The 26,571-nt window shown below is 36.5% G+C and overlaps 2 protein-coding genes across 2 annotated transcripts in view; one reads left to right on the plus strand and one right to left on the minus strand.

The window, feature by feature from the left end:
* The first annotated feature begins 856 nt into the window (after positions 1 to 856).
* rrh (retinal pigment epithelium-derived rhodopsin homolog) lies at positions 857 to 16,480 on the plus strand. Its single transcript, XM_059352936.1, has 7 exons — positions 857 to 1,116; positions 2,801 to 2,991; positions 8,402 to 8,501; positions 9,947 to 10,100; positions 11,701 to 11,869; positions 15,108 to 15,286; positions 16,185 to 16,480. The coding sequence occupies exons 1-7, from the start codon at positions 1,005 to 1,007 to the stop codon at positions 16,288 to 16,290; spliced, it is 1,011 nt and encodes a 336-aa protein (XP_059208919.1). The 5' UTR covers positions 857 to 1,004; the 3' UTR covers positions 16,291 to 16,480.
* Positions 16,481 to 18,822: 2,342 nt separating this feature from the next.
* Positions 18,823 to 26,571, minus strand: part of enpep (glutamyl aminopeptidase) — a 32,013-nt gene continuing 24,264 nt past the window's right edge. The window contains exons 18-20 of the mRNA XM_059352911.1: positions 25,282 to 25,422; positions 23,036 to 23,117; positions 18,823 to 20,726 (exon numbers count right to left, since the gene is read on the minus strand). Of these exons, the coding sequence (XP_059208894.1) occupies positions 20,574 to 20,726; positions 23,036 to 23,117; positions 25,282 to 25,422 (376 nt within the window). The 3' untranslated portion in view covers positions 18,823 to 20,573. The remainder of the gene's footprint in view (positions 20,727 to 23,035; positions 23,118 to 25,281; positions 25,423 to 26,571) is intronic.

Below are 26,571 nucleotides of genomic sequence, written 5' to 3' on the forward strand. Positions count from 1 at the left end.
TGATAGGTATTATGGTTTTGCCAAAAATGCTTTCTGTTCGAGGCCAGAAATTCCAGTCTGTCCACCTCTGGCTGCTGTCACTGTTACGGGACATTGGCAGTTGGTGGCAGTTAATTCTGTTGATTGCTCTGCTCTGATTGCCTTTGATCCTTTGATGTGAGTACAGTTACAGATACACGCACACAAACATGCGCGTAAGCGCGCACACTCCTCCAGGTACACATGCTTCAAACACACACACACACACAGGTAAATTTATGTGATTTTAATTACACACACACACACACACACACACACACACACACACACACACACACAGGTAACTTTATGCAATTTTCTTCACACACACACACACAATTGCGCGCATAAGGGTTGTAATAAATACTTGAATGCTTGTTGTAGGTGTGCTCCTTGTATATTATATAGTATTATAACATTACTAGCATATTAATTGTTATAAATCTCTGAAGAATCTCATCATAGTGTACACCCACCGGCAGTAGCCCCCGTGGCCCTTTCAGAATTTCCCCAGAGGAAATTTTCTAGTTAGTCATGTTATTGTCATATGTATATATATCCTATATCCCTTGAAATGTAAATGACAATGCAGCTTTGCGCTATGTAAAGGTAATTTAGATAGGCTACCTCAGTGAAGTGGAAAGTCTTCAATCTAAGTTCCAGGCATTACTTTTCCAAGCTGCTGGCCAGAGCCCAACCCGCAAACAACTCCACGTGAGCTGCAGTAATCCTGTGGTGCAGCCTGTAGCTAACGGGGGAGCAGTGGTATGTGATAATCCCTCCACATTTACTCCCCCCCACCTCTCCACAACAATACCCTCCAGATTTGAGTTCGACCAAGAATTTTGCAACAGTGACTCTCTACATTTCTTTTTGTCAGTTTTTGTATTTTTTATTTAATCTCTGTGTGAGTTTACTTCCATGACTGTTAGTGGGAAGACTGACTTTAATTAAGGATACTTTTGCTTTTGTTAACACCTCAGAAAATGGGGATTGGCTCTGAAATCAATATTTCAGATCACGAAGCACCTTATGGAGGAGAAAGTGCCTTTACCCAGCTGGAGCACAACATAGTGGCTGGATATCTTATTACTGCAGGTAACAAAGAAAAGACTAATGGGACCATAGATAGATGATAGATGATGCATGATAACTAATGTGAATATTGTGTTGTTGCAGTGTGATTCATCTGCTTGATGTTCTTCAGTAGAACCTGATACAGTCAGATTATGTAACTCTCAGGAGTCAATGGCTTTTTAAAGGAGGAAATACGCTCAGTACATCTCACAATTGAGTTTTAATTACATATATGAAGAGTTGATCTGCAAAACAGATTAAAAAAACTTGGGTACTTGGGCCACGATGGGTAAAAGGAAGTTAGTCCATTGCTATCCTCTAAAAAACTGTTGAGATGGCATTATGTAACTTCTCCAGGTGTTGGCACTGCATTGCATGTGGGAGGTTTTTTTGTTTCAGAATTCTTTATTTTGCACTTCTCCAATGGCAACTTCATGAAGCACAAGTCAACCGTAGAACTCTGACACAGTCTGAGTCTTCAAACCAAAACTATTTTCTCTCATTTCTTCATGAACCCCTTTGGAAACCAAAACAATTTAACTGGAAACAAGATCTGCTTCTTCAGATTTTGAATTTGATTGACATTTTCGTTAATGACATTGATTTATTTTTGTCTTCTCTGTAAAAAGAAAAAAATTAACCTAAATTTTATAGCCTTGCTCACAACACAACACTCTTGCTTGTTTACAGTATCTGAAGGTAACTGCACTCAGAATTTCTTCACAGCAGACATTTGACTTGTCAGCACAAATGAAACTACTGAGGACAGCCTTGGTCCAGCAATAATTCTTATGTAACACATGTGATCAGCTACTGCCAGCAAATCATATGAGCTTTATACCGCCCTACAAAGTCTAACAGCAGTAACTACATTTTTGGTCAAAATTGAGTTATAACTAAAAATGAACTCCTTGATGTCTGTTTTATCTTGTGTCAAAGTTTTAGATTTCAATTTTGCTTTAATTCAGAGAAATAATTATATAAAAAGCAAAAAAAATCCAACTCAAAACCAAGCAGTAATTGCACTTACCACGGTCTGCTTTGGATATATATACTAATTTAAACATAAAAATAATAGAAATTATACGTTTATCTGATATGGAAATTATTATCTAGATAGTGATGAAGTAAAAAAGTGAGATAAAATTATATTAAGACGTAAATATAACAATTCTTTATAATATTAAGTCTAAAATACACACATATTTGGATAGAGTTGAACACTTTTAAATACACTGATAAAAAAATCTATTTGAAAATGTTTATTCACTGAAAACAAAATATAAAAGCTGAAAAAAGACAACAACATTATAGTTACTGCACTCTGTTTCTGTATTACTATTAGAACCTTTTACAGCAAAATCAGAGTGCACTAACTACTATTACTACTACTACTTTGGGGTCAAAGGTCGAATAAATCGTCAGGATTTTTAAGCTGGCCAGTTAAAAAATGTTAAAATACTCTAAAGCAGTTTTTCTCAGTTTCACCCATTGTGTAGTTACTGCAGTTAGACTTTGTAGGGCATATATATATATATATATATATATATATATATATATATATATATATATATGTGTGTGTGTGTCTGTGTATTTTTCTTATTTTTTTAGTTTCTTATTGAGACTTTCACTTGTTGTGGATGGGAGTTATTGACTTGTATTAAATACAGTTGTGTGACACTTTTTACATGTTTTCTCTTGTCAGGTGTCATAAGTTTAGCAAGCAACATTGTGGTGCTGCTAATGTTTGTGAAGTTCAAGGAGCTGCGCACTGCCACCAACTTTATCATCATCAACCTGGCTTTGACTGACGTTGGAGTGGCAGGTATCGGCTACCCCATGTCAGCTGCCTCAGACATCCACGGCAGCTGGAAATTTGGCTACACTGGTTGTCAGGTGGGTGGAATCATGTACATTAGTTCACCGAACAACATAGCAAGGTTATAATAGATTTTGATTTTTCATTAGTTTTAATTTTGTTGTGATTTTTGTTTTCAAATTCAGTTAGTTGTAATGAGTTTTTAGAGTGAGTTTGCTAGTTTTAATTGTTTTATTTTTTTGGAAAATGCTTAGTTTTAGTTTAGTTTTAGTTTTTTTGTAATGGGGTATTTGTTGGGTGCCAGATTCAGTAAGGTCACAATAAATGTTCCTTTATTTCCTTTGTCTGATTCATCTCAGCCCCAATAAGTTTATTAAGTCATAAAACCAGATAGATGAAATAGATTTCATATCAACCAAAAAGGTTTATGTATGAAAAAAGTTGACAAAGACGAAAACAAAGGACATTTTCACTATAATTTTAGTTAGTTTTAATTAGTTTTGTAACCACAAAATACAGTTTCAGTTAGTTATCTTTTTTTTTAAAGTTGTTTTTATTTTTATTTCAGTTAACAGAAATGTTTTTTCAATTCTAGTTTTCATTATTTTGTTAGTTTTCATTAACCTTAATGACATAATGACATAACCTTGCAACACACATCAATATTGATAACTCATGTAGATGGCGGAAAATGAAATGTTAATATTAGGGCGGTGCATGTTTTTTCTATCTTCAAGGTCCCATTCTATATGGCTGGTTTTGCAGACTGGTTTATTGTGTAAACTTGTTGGCAGGTTCTATGGCCCACCCAACACAACTACTTCAGCAATATTACAAAGGGAATATCAAGATGTTCTAAATTAATCCATTAAATAAGAACCACTTATGTTTTGTTCCATCTCATATCCAAATGGGAATTACTGCATAACTGTTAAATGGCAGTTCACAGCCATGTCTGTCCAGACAAGAGCTAGTAAAAAATGTTCATTATTAAATCAATTGTGATTATTTTGTGAAAGATTTTGGAAAAGTCCCCCAATACTTTGTTATTTAAAAGAAGCAGGAAAATGTTGGTTTTTCATCAGCAGCAACTTAACACAACTCCTATGTAAAGAAATCAGATTTCAATCAAGATGAATCAATAATTGTTTTAAAGTCACAATGTTGCCCCCTGAATTGGAAGTAGAATGAATAATGATGTGCCTAAATCACAGCTCTTGTCCAGACTTGATACACTGTAAAAAATGTCTGTAGATTTTACGGTGAAAAACTGCTAAACCATGACAGTAAAAGATCGTAAAATGATAAATGAGTTAATTCAGTTTCAGTAACAATGAAACACTGTAAATGTATATATCAGACAAAACAATATTTTTTACAGTTTTGTTTTTTAAGAAATACATTACTCCACTGTAAAATACACTGAAATATGTATTTAATGTGATATATATATACAATCATCACTGTGATTTTTGCATTTATCTTTTGTAAAAAATATTTTTTCTCACTGTTAAATGTACTAAACACCATATCTCTAACAGAAATATTCTGTAATATTTAATGGTAAAATATTTCATTTATTTTCTTGTCAATTATATGGCAACACAGTGTTTCTTTTGATGGAAAAAACATTTTATTTATAGAGTAAAATATGGAATTAAATGGCAATCTTAAACTTGAAATTAACAGTGCTAATATCATTTTACCGTAATATTTTTAAAAAAAGGTTCTACAGTATTTATTACGGTAAAGTTCTGGCAACCACAGCTGCTGGTTTTTACCGGGTTTTTTTTTACAGTGTATATAGGTATACAGTAAAGGAATTTAAATGCAGGATTTGTTGGTTGCTGTTTGAAAACACAGCATTTAAAGTTGACCCCTCCTCCTGACCTTTGACCTTTGACCATCAAATCAAATTAAAAATTAAAAATTCCCTGAAGGCGTTCCTGCATTAATGAACCTCTACTTTTCTCACGACCACCAAAGTACTTGCTGGGCAGGAGAATGTATTCATATACATACTTCTACTTATTCTTTTAAAATGTATTGATTTCACCAAGCAGAGTTATTAGCTTATATCTGAGCCATTAGAATCAGCTCGTGAGGCTGAAGCTCATTTACTTCAGCTGGTGCAGCAGGCCGCGTGATTCTTTTGGCAGATTATGATTTTTCTCAATCCTTGTTGTTGTACAGAAATGTTGAGCCATACTTTACTAGCCTACAGTAAGAACCAGAGTCAAGTATTTCACCTGAAAAGTACCTGCTGTGTACCTTTGCTGCAACTGAATTCTCAAAGTGTACACATGACATCATAGTTGTCTCTAAACTATCCGTCCACTGGAATTCTTTTTTTTTTTAACTTTAATTTTTATTTGAGTTTTTTTCATTTCAATACAATGCACAAAAAAGAAACAAAAACACTTCCTTTAGCAGCTTATTGCTCCTTCCATTCAGTCACAATGCAAATTCTGTCCTATTCAGTTATCATTACTATAATAACTAGTGCTATCACCCTCACCCTTTCTAATTCCATTTCTCCCATTTCCCTTCAAACTGTTCCTCCCACATTCTCAAGGTGTGTGTTAACCTCTCCATATCATAAATCTCCTCCACAACACTCAGCCACTGTTCTCTAGTAGGGGGATCCACCTTATACCAGGCCCTTGTAATAGGGGGATCCACCTTATACCACACCCTTGTAATAGGGGGATCCACCTTATACCACACCCTTGTAATAGGGGGATCCACCTTATACCACACCCTTGTAATAGGGGGATCCACCTTATACCAGGCCCCTGTAATAGGGGGATCCACCTTATACCAGGCCCTTGTAAAAGGGGGATCCACCTTATACCAGGCCCTTGTAATAGGGGGATCCACCTTATACCACGCCCTTGTAATAGGGGGATCCACCTTATACCAGGCCCTTGTAATAGGGGATCCACCTTATACCACGCCCTTGTAATAGGGGGATCCACCTTATACCACGCCCTTGTAATAGGGGGATCCACCTTATACCAGGCCCTTGTAATAGGGGGATCCACCTTATACCAGGCCCTTGTAATAGGGGATCCACCTTATACCACGCCCTTGTAATAGGGGGATCCACCTTATACCAGGCCCTTGTAATTGCCTTCCTGCGAGCCACCACACTGCAAAAAAGCCAACTTGTTTTTTTTTCACCTAAAACAGTGATTTGGTAAAACTTGGAAATATAAATTATTGACATTTAGGGCAATAATGTAAGTTAGCACAACAAAGGAAGCCAGTTGTCTGCTCAAAAACAAGTTTGTGAGTTGTTGTTACTTATATCTTTAAGTTGGGGTTCACAACAAGGGACAATAGTTCTGCTAACTCTTATTTCTTTGTTGTGAAATTCGGTCATTAGCGAAAGCTAGCGGCTAACTGATGCTAGCAGCTAACTGATGCCAGCGGCGCTGCTTGTTACAGCTACAAGAGTAGCCATTAGCGTATCAATGCTAAATCAAAATTGTGGTCACAACATTAGCTGACATTCATAGCGGCGTTAATCGTGCCAGAGAAATTCAGAGTTGAGCAAACACAAAAACAAAACTTAAAATATTTAGTTTAATTGTCTAACTTAAAATTTTATTTGTTTGTTGCCTTGAAATTTTGAGTTCACCCAACTTTTTGCAGTGCAATAATACTTTCACCAGGTATTTATCTCCTTGTACCTCCTCTTGTTGAGGTTCCCCAGATATAATACCAGACTAGTCTTTGGTATCTCATATCCCAGTATCTCCCTCAGCACACTCCAGACTCCCTCCCAATATCTCTCCATCTTTTGACATTTCTAAAACACATGTGTATGGTCTGCCTCCGCTTGACCACACAACCTCCAACATGATTTCTGATCTGGTGTGTATCTCCCCTTAATCTTTGGTACTATGAAAAACCTTATAACGTTCTTCCACCCAAATTCTTGCCATACCCTAGAGCAGGGGTCTCAAACTCAAATTATCCGGGGGCTGCTGGAGGCAGTATCAAATTGACCAAAAAAAGACACAAAATTACTAAAAAAGACACAAAATGACCAAAAGAGAAACAAAATGACAGAAAAAAACTAAATCACTTAAAAAATAAACAAAATGACCAAAAAAGACACAAAATTACTAAAATAAAGACACACAATTATTTAAAAAAGACACAAAATTATTAAAAAAGACACACAATTATTTAAAAAAAAGACACAAAATTTTTAAAAAAGACACAATTATTAAAAAAAGACACAAAATTATTAAAAAAGACACACAATTGTTAAAAAAGACACACAATTGTTAAAAAAAGACACAAAATTACCACAAAAAAAGTAATTAAAGGGACCTTCCACACACAAGTGCCATTCATATAAAACTCACATTAAATTTCCATATCAAGGTGGGGGCCACAAAATATCGTCATGAGGGCCGCGAGTTTGAGACCCCTGCCCTAGAGCCAGTGGCTGAGTGTTGAACTTGCACACATTATACCAGTCGTTTTCTGTTATTTTTATTCCAAGCTCTTTTTCTCATTTTCCTTTAATATAGACAGTTGAATTACCCCCACAGCTGAGATTACTCTACATGTTCTCCCTTCATATACATTTATCATTATTTTAATAATCATGTTCTGTTCTTTGGGTTCTTTTTACTTTATTTCCTTTAAATAATAATCTCTCATCTTAAAATAACGAAAAAGTTAGTTTGCCTCCAAATCAAATTTCTCCCTTAAAGCCTGAAAACTCTGCATTTCTTTCCTCTCGACTAGTGTCGTCCTCTGGAATTCAGGTAAAATGTAGAGTACTGCTAGCCATAGGCATACAGTAAACCAGTTAACTTATTAACCTGCCCTGAATGTTACAGATTAATATGTATTATTGTGTGGTGCATAGAAAATCTGTCAAACTGTTGTGAATTTCTATTTGAATGAACTCAGACGTAACTGGAGCAAACATGGTAAATTTGATAGATAATAATCAGCAAGTTTTGAATGAGCTTTGATTCTCTACAAGTTTCTTGGTTATACCATTGTTCAAATCAGAGCTGAACGATTAGAAACACTTGCTCCAGTGACAAAAACATAAACAAGCAACTATTTATATAATTGATGAACAATTTAGCTTGAAACACAATCAAGGATTAAACATTCATTGGTTCTAACTTTCTGACTTTCTGTTTTATTTGTAATAAAGCATCATAAATGTACTATCTTTGTGTTTTTTACTGTCAATAGGAAAAAATGAAAATGTCACTTTGGGCCCTGGAAGATTTAAATAGGCTTTTTTACTATTTGAGATTTCAAAAAGTTTTTCGGCCAAGTATGTACTTGATTAATCTGAATTAATTGGAAGATTAATAAGTAAGAACACTGAACTGAAGACAATCCAATAACTCTTTGTGTCACACTTATGCAACCTTTAAACCTCCAGGACATTCCAGGGGCCTATGATAACAACAGTAAACATTTCTGTTGTGTTTTTTCCTCTAGATCTATGCAGCTCTCAACATCTTTTTTGGCATGGCCAGTATCGGCCTACTGACTGTGGTGGCCATCGACCGCTACCTAACCATCTGCAGACCAGACATAGGTATCTATGCATCATTCATACTGGTGGCAGAGGCTACCCTAAACGGTGCCACCTGCCACCATTGGGAATTCATTCTCACACCGATGAACGCAGCATCGGGAGCAATCTGGGGTTCAGTATCTTGCTCAAGGATACTTCGACATGTAGGCTGCCATGGTCAGGGATCAAACCACCAACCCTCTGGTTGGGGGGCAACCCGCTCTACCAACTGAGCCACAAATATGTACAGATAGTATTAGTGAACAGAGAAGGATCTGGAATTACCTCCATCACATTTTGGATGCACCAATTGGTCGGAGGCGAGCCAGGCGGCTTTGGAGGAGACCTGGGAGATCTAGTGATGGTGGAGAACTTTGTGGAAGGAGTAGTATGGCGTGAAAACTTCCACATGCCCAAAGATGCTCTTATTTTTTCCTCCCCAAAACACACTTGTCTTGTCTAAATTCAGTTAGTCTGGAATGAGACAGCCTGATGGCTGTAGGAGAGAATAATAATAATAATAATAATAATAATAATAATAATAATAATAATAATAATAGTAATAATAATAATAATAATAATAATAATAATAGGAGAGAAGGATCTTTTGAATCTCTCTGTCCTGCAACAGAGAGAGAGGAGCCGTCCACTGCTGTTGTTTTGGTCCATAAAGGTTTTGTGTATCAGATGATCTGGTATTTCAGGGTGGCCTCAAACATGTTGACAGGTCATCTCTCCACCACCTCCTCCAGTGTGTCCAACCTGGCTCCAACCACAGAACCAGCTCTTTAGACCAGTCTGATCATCTCTGTGTGTGATGCTGCCTCCCCAGTAGACTGCAGCATAAAACAACACACTACCACCACAGACTGATAAAACATCTGCAGCATCGCACTACACATGTCCAGAGATCTGAGCTTCAAGAAGAAAAAGAGGCGGCTCTGCCCCTTTTTAGAGAGCGTCTGTGTTTAGGGACCAGTCCAACTTATTATCCAGGTATACACCTAGATACTTAGAACTTGGCACCACCTCCATGTCCACCCCACCACCTCCTCCAGTGTGTCCAACCTGGCTCCAACCACAGAACCAGCTCTTCAGACCAGCCTTGCATCTGGACATTTTCACTAAAATTTTAGTTAGTTTTAGTTAGTTTTGTAACCACAAAATACAGTTTCAGTTAGTTTTTTCTATTCTAGTTTTTGTTATTTCGTTAGTTTTCGTTAACTATAATAACCTTGTTTGTTTCAAATTGATTCCACAGATGTGTAGTTTCATTTGGATCAGTATCTTCTCTATAGCTCTATATAAATATCTGACGTTCCGTTGCTAAAAATGTTGACATGTTTGTCAGATGCCTTTTCTCCATGCTAGAGCGTAGAACCAGACCGACTGCTGTATAGAAGCTCGTTATAATTGGGAAAATATAATCTAAAAAGTATAATCCCCCTCCCCTCTCATCTCTCTAGGGCAGAAAATGACAATGCGATCATACAACCTTCTGATCCTGTCAGCATGGCTGAACGCTGTGTTCTGGTCCTCCATGCCCATCGTGGGCTGGGCTGGTTACGCCCCCGACCCCACTGGAGCTACATGCACCATCAACTGGAGACAGAATGATGCGTGAGTTATTAGTCCACTGCAGATGTTATAGCATTAGCACTGGCACTAACTAAACTAAACTCATGAGAATTTTTGCTCACTAATATAAACCCTCTGGAGTCCATTTATTTATTGAAAATATACTGAGCATGTTTTATTTACAGTGATAACTGTATTTATATATCAAAGGTAGACAAGCTGAGAAAGCCAGTTGAAAGTGTAATCATAGATAGATAGATAGATAGATAGATAGATAGATAGATAGATAGATAGATAGATAGATAGATAGATAGATAGATAGATAGATAGATAGATAGATAGATAGATAGATAGATAGATAGAATTCCAGTGCAGAATAAATATGATTATGCAGTATAAAAATGTTGGTGCAGTGAAACAAATAAGGTGTAATGAACAGTGTGCATAAAAAACACATAAAGTGCATAGGGGCTTTTTACATGGCCAAGTTTGTGTGTAGAAAAAGGAGCCATGCATGTGATGTAAGGACAGATTGAAAGATGCTAAACAGAGAAAGAAATTAATGCATAAGTTAACAAATTTGAACCAAAATCTTCTGGACTTCAGAGGTTTAACATAACAAATATAACTGCTGTCACTTCTTATACTGCTTTAACATGTTATTGATTTGTCACAGCTGCTGTAGCTCAGTTCTCAAGGTTCTACATAAAACTATGTTCCATAATCAATCTGTTAAACTTTGTTTGTTCACTGAGGAAGGACTGTTTAACTGGATATCATCTAATTGATTGGAGTGCTGTCCTGGACTATTTTTGATATCAATTGTTGTTTGAGGATTGAGCACCAACACACATTTCTCAGGGTTGATCAGTATCAATAAGATAAGACAAGATAAGATAAGATAAGATAAGATAAGATAAGATAAGATAAGATAAGATACAGTAAGGTAAGGTACGGTACGGTAAGGTAATAATACATGCGCAAAAATACAGTTTGATGTGTACATACAGTATAAGCAGCTTAAGCTAAAGTTTAAATAAATATTCTTCTGTCCTTACTAAGAGGGGAGTCATTATAAAGTGCAATTGCAGTAGGTAAAAAAGTATTCTTAAGTCTGAGCCTATTTTGGCCGTTTTTAAATAATTTTGATTTTGCCCTTCATGTACCACATAAAAAATGTTTACTAAACCCATATTTGGTATCCGTTTTTTCCTTCACCTATATGATCTGACAATTATTTTTGCGATTTAACCTACTTGATCAACATATTGAGCCCAAAAATCATGAAATCCAAGTTGAAAAATTAGACTATTTACTACAATAAAAACCACAAATATGATCAATGAACTGTTTTGGAACTTGAAAATGTAAACATAGGATACACATATGAACATTGAAAATGGCACTCGCCACAACAGACTGATAAAACATGCATAACATTTTGTTACATGACTGAGTTAATCTTATTTTTTTTCTCACACTCTAAATCATTAGTGACAAATTAAACCTACACTAGCACTTAGGCTAATTTAAATTGAATCTTAATTATTAGGATGTATAACTCAGCCAGGTCAAACATAATCCAGATATTAATGATAAATCATCATAAATCATAATGACTAACTCTGCTTGTCTTCCACAGCTCCTTCATCTCTTACACTATGGCTGTGATTGCTGTGAACTTTGTGATGCCTCTCTCCATCATGTTTTATTGCTACTACAACGTGTCGGTCACAGTGAAGAGATACAAAACCAGCAACTGCCTGGAGAGCATCAACATCGACTGGTCCGATCAGATGGATGTCACCAAGGTAAAAACTGAGCCACACTGAGCCGTTGCCCTTCATGTCTCTCTCTGCTGAGTAAGTGCAACACTGACGGTGTTTTACATCTTTTTAGTGGTTAAAAAAAGTTGTCCATCATCTCGATTGGCTCTCAATCAATAATCTATCAGTGTTTTTTCCCCTGCAAGTAACTGCAAGAAGTGTGCCCTGGAACTATGACATGGTGTGAAGTCTTCTTAAATTCATAATGATCCTCAACAAATCCAGTGTCCACTTGGTGTGTTACAGTTTTTCTCAGTGGCTTTGGTGCATTTCTCACATCGCTCTTTACATTTACAACAGTTAGTTGAACCTCCACAACATTTAGATATTTGTGCTCATCATAGTAGCAGTTTCTCCTTTCAACACATTACAAATGCTTTTGGACATGCATCAAGTGCTTTCATACAACTCTCTGCTGTTTTATAACATTATCATTTGCTTATGTCATGTCAGTCATAATTAACTATACTTGTGAATGCTGAATAGTCATTCCATATAAAACTAATAGTCCTCATTTCATTGCTTCAGTCATTACATACAAAAATGTTGAACTAGTTGTCAAAATCTGTCAAGCTATTTTTATACATTTTTTAAAACCTTTTTTTCTCCTGAAAATGTCTCCTAAATTGAACAGTTTCTCTCAGGTGAACCTCAGCTTTCACTGATGAAGCATTAGTGAAGCATTAGTTGCCAATTCTACTCAGAGCTGAACCCCATAAACCCTCTTTACAAGCATATATGAACCATTTCTACAACACTGTGACACAGAAATGGAAGGTCAGCCTTGTGGAAGAGGGGTGAAGGCGCAGGGAGGAAGAGCTTTACACTACAGACTGACTCATTCACCCATTCACACACACATTCATACTGGTGTTGGAGGCTACCAGGGCACCCTGGTGCCACCTGCCACCATTGGGAATTCATTCATACATTCATTCATACACTGATGAAGGCAGCGTTGGTGGGCGTTTTGGGGTTCAGTATCTTGCCCAAGGATACTTTGACATGTAGGCTGCCATGGTCTAGGTCTCTTCCAATCAGTAGGCAGCCGCTCTACCAACTGAGCCACAGCCGCCCCATCACAGCAGAGTCCTGCAGAGGGTGGATTGGTAACTCAAGCAGATAATTTCCTCGCTGCATTGCAATAGATGATATTGGCTGTGATGTAGATGAAACTATGTGTCCAGACAGAGAGGAACGTCTGGATGTGCATCAATGATTTACAGTACTATGTATGTTGTATGTTCAATTCTGTTATGTGCTGCAATATTGTTTACAGTTGTGCACAGCTCTACCCAAAGGGAGTTTATGTTTGTTGTAAATAAGGGTGTATTTTTTCTTTTGTTCACGATGATGTGAACAAATTAGAATTGCAAAGAGCTTATGCAGTAGATATATGAAACATACATATCCAGTGTCTTGTACTCAGTTACCTCACTAAATACAGTAATGTGTAACTTTACTGTAGTTTTCAAATGGCTGTGTAAATAGTATAAAGTCTGTCTTGAGCATTTTCAGGTAGCGTCACCAAGATCTGACTTGTCGGCATTGAAAACATTTCCAGAGTAAAGTGTCATAATGAAAACATGACAGAGACATTTGACTATCTTGTTCATAAACATGGTGTCAGGACTTTTCATCTTGATGACACTGACACTTTCATTGACATGAATACTGCTGTAGAGGAATGAGCTATGATCCATTTAGAACAAGTGACATGCTTCTGCAGGTTATCAACTAGGTTTTGCAGTTTGTACTAATTGTTTTGAGAAATACATTAACTGTTGTGAAAATGTAAAGAGCGATGTGAGAAATGCACCAAAGTGACTGAGAAAAACTGTAATTAAGTGGTTAATGTGTGCATTTTTCCCTGTCCTGTCCTACATGCATCTGCATTTAATTTTAATCAATATAGTCTTGACAGGCTGTGAATCAGCTCAGATTGTAACTGTCAGGACTCAGATGCAGAGCAGGTGAACTTAAAAGTTTTTTTATTCAAATAATGCAGCAGAGATAATCCTCACAGAGTGAAAGAAAAGGGCTATGAAACACCTGACCACACCGCGGTGTGACAGGAACCTCGTAACTGTGACCCAGTATCTATTTTTAGGCATCAATTGTATTTAATTCCATGTGACACAAGGAGTTACATTGGTTGAAGATTAGACTGTGTACGTTGCAAATATGTGGTACCCGAGGGCATCTGTATGTGGTTCTATAGAAGAGTGTTTCCCAACCCTTTTTGAGCCACGGAACATATTTTACGTGAGAAAGATCACATGGTGTACCACCAAACAAAAATGTCACAAAAAGTATTTATAATGAAATAAAATGAAAATCTAGTCTCAATTTACTTACTCTGTGTGAAACCTGGGCCTTTTTACTTGAACACAAAGCTGATATTCTTGCAGGATTTTAAGAAAGACAAACACGAAGATCTTCAACAGCTCTGAGTCTCTCTCTTTTCTTAGTCTTTATATTAGTCATGCTTGAAAAGCCCAGCTCGCATAGATAGGTTGTGGAGAAAGGGAGAAGAGCTGAAACTGCTTTGTTTCCCAGAATAGGGAACTCGTTGGCAGAAGTCAGCCAAAAACTGTCTAAGGTAGATCAGCAAAGCTCAGCTTTAGACCACGATTTTGTCTCAGTTCAGTTATTTCTTCTTGCTCCTGCAAAGTCATGTCCCTTCCAACTGCAGTTGAGCTATCTGGGTTCTCAACCCAGTCAGGGCAATCAGTAGAAAGTGAAGTAAAGAACATGACATCTTCTGCTCAAGACTTTGCAGATGTCTACCTATCTTAGCACTCGATATCTTGCTAACGTTAGCCGGCGATCGATAGCGTGCTAGCGTTAGCAAGACCAATACCGACTTGTTTGAGAGAGACCAACTAAAATGTGTATGATTCATTTATTTGATTTGTTTAACTGCAATGTTATTTGATACAGGCTAGTGGGCTAACTCTAGCGGGCTAGCACACTGGAATCCGGCTCTGGTCGAAAAACCCTGTTAGAGTACCAATCAGGTGAAGTTGGATAATCTTCCACGGCACACCTGATGATTTCCACGATTTTCACTTGTGTTTGGCGGAACAGTGGTTGGGAATCACTGCTATAGGACACTGTAGCTAGTGTCCATCCTGTTAATGTCATGCTCTGCTTAATACTACATATGATGTTCTGCCTACATTGTATGAGATCTGTGTGTTGCTTTGTGTGTGGTTGACAGATGTCCATAGTAATGATTGTCATGTTCCTGGTGGCCTGGTCTCCCTACTCCCTGGTGTGTCTCTGGGCTTCTTTTGGTGACCCCAAGACCATCCCTGCCTCCATGGCTATCATCGCTCCACTCTTTGCCAAGTCCTCCACCTTTTACAACCCCTGCATTTATGTTATTGCCAACAAAAAGTAAGTCTTTCTCTCCTCATTATGCTTTGATAATATGTTGTGTGTGCAGCAAGGTTATTATAGTTCACGAAAACTAACTAAATAACCAAAACTAGAATTGAAAAAACATTTTCGTTTTTTTCTCTTTCCTTCTCTTTCTTTTCCTCAATGAAATAATTTATTGAATAAGCAAACAATTAAACATGGATATTTATTTATTTATTTATTTATTCTTTTGGCACTGCCTCTTGTAAAATAAAAATGCATAAATGTGGCCGGATGAATTGAATATGTGATGAAGCTGCTAATATTTGTAATTTCATAACCTGCAATAAAGTAATTTAAAAAAAAAGAAAAAACATTTTCGTTAACTGAAATAAAAATAAAAACGAGAGTTTTTTTTTAAAAAAGATAACTAACTGAAACTGTATTGTGTTGTTACAAAACTAACTGAAACTAACTAAAATTATAGTGAAAATGTCTTTAGTTGTCGTCTTTGTCAACTTTTTTCATCCGTAAACCTTTTTAGTTGATATGAAATCTATTTCATCTCTCTGGTTTTATGACTTAATAAATTAATTGGGGCTGAGATGGATCAGACAAAGGAAATAAAGGAAACATTTATTGTGACCTTATTGAATCTGGCACCCAACATATACCCCATTACAAAAAAACTAAAACTAACACTAAAACTAATAAAAACTAAACTAAAACTAAGCATTTTCCAAAAAATAAAAACTAATTAAAACTAGCAAACTCACTATAAAAACTAATGAAAACTAACTGAATTTGAAAACAAAAAATCACAACAAAATTAAAATAAAACTAATGAAAAATCCCAAACTATTATAACCTTGTTGTGAGTTATTTTAATGTTTTAATGCTCTACTGTATTTGACTGTGATACATTTTCCTGCAGGTTCAGAAGAGCCATCATAGGGATGATCCGATGTCAGACCAGGCAACGAATCACCATCAGTACCCAGGTTCCCATGACAACATCCCAACAAGCCCTGACCCAGTGAGATGAAGTTACGTCAGTGTAACATTGGATTAAACTAATCTGGCATTAAACCCACATATAGAAGATTGCTATGATGAAATATCATGAATCATTGTCAGTGTTTTTATTTCTATTCCAACTGTTTTTCTGTTGAATAATCTAATGCACTGTGGTGTTTACTGTATACATTCTGCTTGGCATTGTAGGGATGGTTTGTGTTCTCATTACTTCATTAACAAACTGTCATTGAAAATCATTATGCAGTATGGTCTGCATATCCTGTGTTTGCAAAAGCCAGAATAGGAGGAGGCTTTACTCTTTGTTTTTACCACAGACAGAGGCTGTATCCCAATCATAGACTGTATATAAATATTGGACGTAGTCACCGTGACGTCACCCATTGGTTTGTGGCCCGTAAGAAGCATCGAGTTCAGCGTTATACTCGTCGCCATCTTGTTTCTGATACGGGGAGCAGACCATATCTGGACTGTGGAGGAGGAGAGGGATCTGATCACTGACTACAGCCTCTCTACACCTCAACCTGACTGAGAGAAGCTTCTGCTAATTCATGTTAGCATTAACTGGAGCATTAACTGGGATGTTCGTTTTGGCTAGCAAAAAACAAAAACAAAATGTTTGTTACTGACCTCAGAAAACTGAGCAGCGACTCCTTGGAGTGTCTGTTAGTCCAACCAAACACTGAACAAGACATTTTTACTGAACAAAACGTTCAAATAAACTGTCATTAAGTGAAAATACAGTGAAAGGGTCAAAGTTATGAGAGCAAATCGGTAAACGTCCTCTTTTCTATCTATATAACATTATATATAACTTTATTGACACGTTGCCGTGGATACACATTGTTCTGCTTCTCTCCTGATGATGGCTCGCCTTGTCAGTGACCTGTCAATCAAAGGTAGCCCCGCCCCAAATCATACGATTCTTTATCTTCTATTTTCTTCTAAATGGGGCCATTATTAGAACTATTAACATCAAATTGTCTTGAAGATGATTTTTTACTAGCGATTGAGACCATAGTGTTGTCCTGAAAAATTTTCTGAGGTAATAAATCAAGTGAGAAGTTTTCAAATTCGGTGGACTGCAGGCTTAAGGCACTTCCTGGTTTGCCTCCATGCTCAGGCACGGAGATTGCCGCCTGATCCCAATGTCAAGGATCCTCCCTTGGTAGGATGTAGCAAGTAAAAGCCACAAATACTGAATATTTCACTGATCCTGAATTTGGCCGCTACTTAGTTTCATAAAAGCAATAGCGCATAATTCACCATGGAGATGTGTTCTGTTATTATTATTTTTATTTTATTTTACAGTACAGTACAATAACAGTTATTTATAAATAACAATAAAGTATTATAGCGGACTGTCGGTCCCTGTTAACACAATAAACAAATGTATAACTTATGACATAGCTACATATACTTTGCACATAGTACATCATCATCTGAGGCATATTAATTAATTAACAATAACTTTAGCGAATAAGACACATTAATTAACTTAACCAGCAATGTATCAAGATGATGTTTATTATCTTTTAGCTAAATATTCTGGAATTTGTTTATGTATATGTTTTTTCTTGACTTTGAACACAAGTATTTCTACGCTCGCCATTTCTAAATCTCCCGGTAGACCGGTGTGCGCAAGGCATTATGGGTAGTCGGGGGGCACGGAGGATACACACATGCATCCTTGTAATTTGGGCAAAAGAAGGACTCTGTCCTCTGGAGGATCCTGGACATTGGGACAGTCCTTCAGTGGATGTTGATGACGTAGAATCCTTCAAATTCAGCCGTTTGAGGATCCTTCCTTGACTTTGGGATACAGCTTTAGTCTGTGACATCACCCATCGGTTTCTGAAGAGCCAAAATAGACTTATTCCTGGTTCATCCAAAAAAGGGACAGAGGGGGGGAGGGGGTGAGCTGAGGCTGGCTGACTGTAGCAGCAAGTGACCGGAGAGATTTTCACGTTTAATGTTGGCACAGACGTGCAAGCTGTTTCATCAGATACCACAGGATTACATGAAGTGACACTGACATGGCTTGCATTAAGTTTTTTGGACAGGTGAAACATGATTCTGATCTGTGTCACTTCTGTTAACACAGAAGTTCCACCTTCACCTTCTGCTTCTTGTAGTTTGTATTATTGTAAAAGAAAAGAAAAACTCTAAAGCTTCACTTTTATTTTGGTGATAAATGCAGATTTATCTCCTGTTAGAACCTTATAATGTGTTCATATTATCATTAATTAGCAAAATAATGAAGCTCTTTCACTGTACTGTAGATGGAAATGATACAAATACATGATCACCCATAAAGTTTAAAAAAAAAATCATTTTGTTATCAGACACAATCCTCTCTTAATTGTGTTTCATTTTCATTGTGATATGTTTGGAAGAGATTGATTAATAATGTTTTGAGAAGATATACTTTATACTTTATCTGTCAAGAATAAATCACATAGTCACAATCATTTCATGGAAAGAGGTAAAAAATATTTTATTCCAACTTTATGGGTGACATAAAGTCTCTTGTTTGTTTACATCAAACATACAAGAGACTCTGGAAGCAGAAATGCTTTGAACTGTTCACTTGTGGCTTCACATTTGTGACTTGTTGCACCAAAAGCCTTTAATTTTGCACACACTAATGCTTTCCTCACTGCATCTACAGTATGGACATAAATATGCATACATAAATTTCCCCAGATAACATTATGCTATATGCTATATGGATATGTAGATAGACAGACATACATATAGATGTTTTACTAAATATACTAAGGTACTTCACTGCCCTACAAAGTCTAACTGCAGTAACTACATTTTTGGTCAAAATTGAGTTATAACTAAAAATGAACTCCTTGATGTCTGTTTTATCTTGTGACAAAGTTTTAATTTCAATTTTGCTTTATTTCAGAGAAATAATTATATAAAAAACACAAAATCCAACTCAAAACCAAGCAGTAATTGCACTTACCACAGTCTGCTTTGGATATATATACTAATCTAAACATAAAAATAATAGAAATTATATGTTTATTTCAAAGGGAAATTATTATCTAGATAGTGATGAAGTAAAAAAAGTGAGATAAAATGATACTAAGTCTAAAATACACAGATCTTTGAATAGTTGTCAAACACTTTTAAATACACTGATAACAAAATCAATTTGAAAATGTTTATTCACTGAAAACAAAATATAAAAGCTGAAAGAAGACAACAACATTATAGTTACTGCACTCTGTTTATCATTACTATTAGAACCTTTTACAGCAAAACTAGAGTGCAGTAACTTAATTTTTTGGGGTCAAAGGTCAAATAAATCATCATGATTTTTGAGCATAAAAATGACATCATCAATACATGTAGAAATAAGTGTCATATCACGTATCTACATATAACCAATTTGGCTGGCCAGTTAAAAAACGTTTTTACCTTTTATGTAGTTACTGCAGTTAGACTTTGTAGGGCAGAATACATTAAAAATTAGACACACATGATACCTTCTGTCAGTATTTAAATATTAGGCCTATGTTATATTTATAATCAATGCATTAACATGTAAGTAGCATTTTAATGTTGTACATGAGTGAGGTGGAGTTTCAGTACTGTTGTGTAGTTTAATATACTACAGTCCTTTCCTATGAATGAAACACATGAAATAAAGGTAATAGTTAGTAAATATTAATAATTAAACATCTTTTCCCCAACAACTAAATACTCCTCGATTTCTGTCATTACTCACAAATGCAAATGAGCGAACACTCACAGAGAGGTGTGTATTTATTGTTTCTGGATTAGGCAGAATGCATCATCCTGTTATATATGACAATCATGAGTGCTGCCACAAAAAAAACTCACACAAGTTAAAAATTTACAAAAAATATATTGGAGAATTTGTAATAAAAAATATTTGCAGTACAGCGAGGAGAAGGGGCTGTAGAGATACAAGTTCATGATGAGCACAAGATTAAAAATTTAGCGAAAATGATTGACGGTAGAACTAGGGAGTGAAAGAAAAATGGGCATCTGATGCTTCCTTCAGCACAGGATGAGTATCAATAATGATCAGGATCAGTTCATATTAGGAGGACAATGACCGGACAGGTGACAGCAGTGGAGTGAATGTTCTGGATGCTTAAGAAAAGCCCCCCAAACACACACTGCTTAATAAACTGAAATTGGAATGTAGACACTTAAGAATGTCATTCTTAATTTTGATTTTTGATTTTCCGATGTTGATTCAGATAATCAGCCTCCTGTACAGGTCCAGCATGCCTGTAGTGTTTCACAGTGGTTCAACGTTGTTCTCCAGCCAGTCCCTGATCTCCTTCTCATTACTCCTGATCCACTCGATGTTGTTCCTGGCTGTCTCCAGCGCCTGCTTCCTGGCCATCTCCCCAGCACCTGCGTCTGGTGTTAAACTGAAGAAATGCTCCATCTACAACACCAACACAGACAATTGTATTTTAAGAAGCCTGCAAAAAATGTCATCCTATACACCAGTGGTTCTTAACCTTTTTGAGTCACGACCCCCAATTTAACATGCATGTTGTCCGCGACCCCCGCTCACTGAACACAATCTCACGCACACAGTTCAGATCATACAAACTCAGTTGATATGACAAATTTTGGACAAGTAATGAAGGAGAGAACAACTAAAACATCTCTCTGTCTGTGCTACTTTGGGATTTGTCAGAATAGACACAAAATGACCAAAAAAATACATAAAATTATGCAAAAAAGGACTCAAATTGACCACAAAATGACAAAAAATGACCACAAAAAGACACAAAATGGCCCAAAAAAGAAACAAAATAACCAAAAAAAGACACAAAATGACAAAAAAAAAAGACACAAATTGACCAAAAAAGACACAAAATGACAAAAAAAAAGACGAAAACACATGAACACTTTAACACAGTGGAGACAGAGCTGACTTCCAAAATGATTTGGCAACCCCCAGAAATCATCTCGCGACCCCAAATGGGGTCGGGACCTCAAGGTTAAGAATAGCTGGTCTACACCGAAAAAAGTGTAACATGCAGTCGTTCATTCAAACTACCGGTAATAATTGCCATTTAAAAGAGGATAAAATTATTGATTTGATTGTAAAACTTGTGTATGTAATATGTTGCATATAGTTCATATGTTAAAGATTAATAAATACATTTAATGCAATCTGTTGGCCAAGTCTTTTTTTGTAGAGTTTATAAGGTGAGAAACAAAAATTAGTTAAGTCAAATAAAATGTGAAAAATGTACTTTGGGTATATGTAAATAAATTAACTGGTGTCAATGCAAACATTAATTCAGTTAAAAGTGAATATATTAGGTTGGTTCAATTTAAATGTATTAGTTTGGTTCAATAACTAAACTGTTAAGAAAATAATTTTAATCAAGGCAAAGAATTAAGGATGAGTCAAGTGCAGCATTATTGTTTACATCAACATAAAATAATCAGGTCATAAGAAGTTACTCAATCTAGATTCTATGAAGTCAAATATTTTAGATGTGATATCTGGACATCATTTTTTTTTTGTTTGAGCAAGGTTATACTTTTTTCAGTGTACTTGCTGCCACTCACATAATGTCACAAGACTCCTTTAGAGCCAATAATATGTGATACTTAATCCAAAACCTTATGAGACCCTAATTCATGACTATAATGGTAACAACTTTTCACAATGCGAAAATTAAAATACCCATATGTCACAATCAGTGTCAATCTGGATAGCAAGAAGTAGGTTTGTGCCCATGAGGGATGTGGTCCTTATAGATCTATAGCCATGTTTCCACTAGGGGGAAAGTCTCAGGCCACACCCTCTCAAAAATCCTCTCACTCTGCGTGTCTCCACTACCAGTTAGCCCCCAGAGGGATTTAGAGACTCTGGAGGTGACGTATGGTTTTCACCGTCGCTAACTGTGCACAACGTCAGCAGATGAAAGCAGCATGGCTAATTATGCACAGTCTCCTCTGATCATAAACATAGTGATTGTGAATTAACGGCATCGCTAACTGTGCACAGAGTGTCTGGTGCTTGTTGTAAACAAACAGAGATCGCTAAGTGAACACCTCCTGTAGCAGCAGCACATACACACTATACTGCTACAGAGCTAACTGTAGCTAACTGCGCTAAAGGCGCTCGTTAAGAAGAGTAAGAAGGAGTCGCTGGATTTGTCTCCAGTCGCTTTCTTGAAAAATAGTCCTTAAGGGGGTCTGAAAAGTTGCTGAATTTCTCAACAAAGTTGCTAAGTTGGGAACACTGCTTTGCTGGCTTTTACAAATGGCGTGTGTTGTTGTCGTGTAGACTACGTCACATCCTGCTTAGTGATCTATCCAATCAGTAACCAGGCTGTTTTCAGGGGAGAAAAAAGACCCTGCTCTTCTACAGGGACAGAAAAAGTCCTGACAAAAGCCGGCTCCGGACTGCTCGTATTCAAATTAGGGGCGTTTCGGCGAGTGAGACCCGCCTCAGTTCGGGAATTGCCCGGTAGTGGAAACAGCCCTTCTGATTCATTTTTCCTGCAGTGAATACTTGTGAACAACTAAAATTCTAATCCACTATGGGATTTTTGTGGAGTATTTCTTTATTACTGTGAAGACAAATTTACAGCTGCTAGCTGCTTTCCAGTCTGGCAAAATAAATAGGGCAAAACTGCCTGAAACCAACTGTGCTCTAATCAATAAGCTAGAAACACACCAGTATTTTTGAATAACAATAACTAAAGTAGAAGAAAGTTGCACAACCTTCCACAGCTGCAGCTCTGTGTTGTAGGTTGTGCTGATTCGAGTCAGTAGGCGACCAAGGTTCCTGTCATTGATGGTGTACCTGTTAAGAGAGAAAATTAATTAGCATCCATCCATTTTCTTATCTGGGGTCGGGCCGTGGGGGCAGCAGTCTAAGCAAGGTAAGTCATCTAAGGGGAGGTGTTGCAGAGGCATCTTACAACACTGTTTTATCTTGTGACAAAGTTTGAGATTTCAATTTTGCTTTATTTCAGAGAAATAAGCATATAAAAATTGCAGTAACTACAAAATCCTACTCAAAACCAAAGCAGACTGCATAAGTTCACTTACCACGGTCTGATATAAATAAAATACAAAATACAAATTTAAACATAAAACCAAAGCAGACTGCAATAACTTCACTTTGACTGAGACACAGTGTAGCCTTGTATTTCTTCATTGTGTTGAATAGTGAAGACAAGAATAATAGAAATTATGAGGTAATTTAATAGGGAAATTATTATCTAGATAGTGATGAAGTAAAAAAAAGTGAGATACAATGATTATTAAGACTAAAATATGTTATATTTTAGTCTTAATAATCATTGTATCTCATTGTATCTTGTATCTCATTGTATCTCTACTTAATAATAATATTAAGTCTAAAATACACAAAACTTTGAATAGAGTTGTTAAACAATTTTAAAATTCATTTATAACAACAATCAGTTTGAAAATGTTTATTCACTGAAAACAAAATATAAAAGCTGAAAGAAGACAACAACATTACTATTAGAACCTTTTACAGCGAAGCAAAACCAGAGTGCAGTAACTACATTTTTAGGGTCAAAGGTCAAATAGATAGTCATGATTTTTGAGCCTAAAAATTATATCATCAATACATGTAGAAATAAGTTTCATATCACTTACCTACCTGTAACACATTTGGCTGGCCAGTTAAAAAACTTTAAAGCAGTTTTTCTCAGTTTTAACCTTTGTGTCTTTACTGCAGTTAGACTTTGTAGGGCAGTACTGCAACCCTCCATAATCACATGTTGTAGCCCAATGATATGACTCCATTTTACCTGGTGACCTCTCCTCTTTTTACCCTTCCTACTTCTCTGTGCTGCCTGGCCTTCTCCACCCCTCATCTGCATCTCTTCCATCAGCTGCACTGCAAAAAAGCCAACTTGTATTTTTTGGCCTAAAACAGTGATTTAAGTTGGTAAAACTTGGAAATATAAATTATTGACATTTAGGGCAATAATGTAAGTTAGCACAACAAAGGAAGCCAGTTGTCTGCTCAAAAACAAGTTGGTGAGTTGTTGTTACTTATATCTTTGAGTTGGGGTTCAAAACAATGGACAATAGTTCTGCTAACTCTTATTTCTTTGTTGTGAAATTCGGTCATTAGCGAAAGCTAGCGGCTAACTGACGCTAGCGGCTAACTGATGCTAGCAGCGCTGCTTGTTACAGCTACAAGAGTAGCCATTAGCGTATCAATGCTAACTCAATATTGTGGTCACAACATTAGCTGACATTCATAGCGGCTTTACAACCGTGCCAGAGAAATTCAGAGTTGAGCAAACTCAAAAACAAAACTTAAAATATTTAGTTTAATTGTCCAACTTAAAATTGTATCGAAGTTCTTCATACTTGGCCCTAATTAGCAACATTTAGAGGATTAGAGGATGACCACAGAATTATACAAAATAATAAGGTTTTTTTTTTACATTTTAATTTTAATTTATCATTGATGTATGCCCAAATCAATTTGTATTCTTCAATTGTAAAAATGTGGTTTATAAACAGCAGTAAAACATTTTTTAAACATTTAAGCCAACTTAAATGTGCATCATAGCTTTAGAAAGTCTGCGACCTGACGCCTTAACCTTTTAATTTAGACAATTTCAAGTCTAGTTTTGAGTTTCCCTCACCAGCCTAGCTTTCCTGAGATATTTAATTTATACTCAGGAGTCTAGCCTCTTATTTTCACTTGGGTCCTCACTCGATCTGACAAAACCATCTTAAAAACTGCTCATTGTGACCTATTAGTAATGTTGGTAGGTTAATTCGGCTTCAATTAAGGCTGTTTTATATTCGTGTAAGGCAAAAAAAAAAAAATGTGGCTCCATTCTGAGATTTTTTCTCTTTTTCTGGCCAAAAATGGCCCTATTGTTGGTAAAGGTTGCCGACCCCTGGCCTAGGAACTTGGGACAGCATGTGGCCAACCTCTGTTTGCCAAGTCATGGACTTGTTGCACTGACCTGTTGACCAGGTAGTCCCAGTTGAGGGTGGTCCAGTCCCAGGCCATGTCCTGCCCCAGAGGGTTCAAGGACACGTATCGCACCACAGTGAACAGGTCCTGACTCCTCACCACACTCTCATCTTTAGTAGCTTCCAGGAGCCTGTTTGAAAAAAAAAAACAAAGGTTATTCTCTCCACAGATTTAACATATTTACATATAATGTGAGATATTTTATGTAAAATCCAGTCATAATATCAGACTAAAACTAAGAGTGGGGCTCTAACACCCAGCTGATCAAATCCTTGTTTTATGTTTGTGACAATTAAAGTGATAAATACAAATTCCTGATATGGTTGTTCTCATTTAACCCTTTTCTGTTTCTGATATGGTATAACTGAATGAGTATGAAATAGTGATTTAATTGTGTTTCATAAATTCTACCTGTTAAGCAACAGTCATTTCTAAGCTGTTGCACAGGTGTTAACCCTCTGAAATCTTCGGCTATTATGTCCGTTAAAAAATCTTTTTCCATGCCATGTTGGTATCAGTTTTTTCAGCCCAACCTCACCTATATGTCCTGATAATTAATTTTTAACTTTGGCTTACTTGATCAAAATTTTGAACCCAAAAGAAACAAAAGAAAACATAAAATCTGATCTTGAAAATTATATGTTTCACACACAGAAAATTACATGTTGCAAATATGAACACAGGTTGCAAATATAACATATAACAGGTCAAATTAGGATAGTTTCTAGTTCTATATGTTATACTGAATATATTTGACATTATCTCCAGTTTTACTTAGCTGAATATCATCCAAAAAAATATGGTATGGAGTTTACAGCCAGAACTTTAGAGGGAAGCTGATGGCAAGGCTCAATGTTGCTTCATTTTTATGTCTTCATGTCATGAAGAAGTCATGTACGGGTGATTTCATGGACTCCAGAGGGTTATTAAAGTCAAAACAAATCCAGGTTGATGACAACAGTTCTGCAAAGTATTTGGCTGACATTTAGGATAAGATGATCACAAATTCAGTTCTAGGCGAAAGACTGCTCTTCTTAACTTCACAAGTGTCTGTCTACTGTTCTGGTACCAGATAACCTCCAGTAAGACAAAGTCATCACAATACATTCAATGCAGCCAATGGCAGGTTAGAAATGTCCCAGCCAGGAGATGGCAGGCTTCACACACATTGATGTGTAGTTACCTGCCTGAACCAAAAATCCATTCATAGACTCCAGATTGTCCAGAATTCAGCTGCCAGACTTTCAACCAGAACCAAGAAACATGATGACATCACTCC

This window comes from Centropristis striata, chromosome 16, assembly GCF_030273125.1.
Source record: "Centropristis striata isolate RG_2023a ecotype Rhode Island chromosome 16, C.striata_1.0, whole genome shotgun sequence".
In the NCBI taxonomy this organism is placed as follows: Eukaryota; Metazoa; Chordata; class Actinopteri; order Perciformes; family Serranidae; genus Centropristis; species Centropristis striata.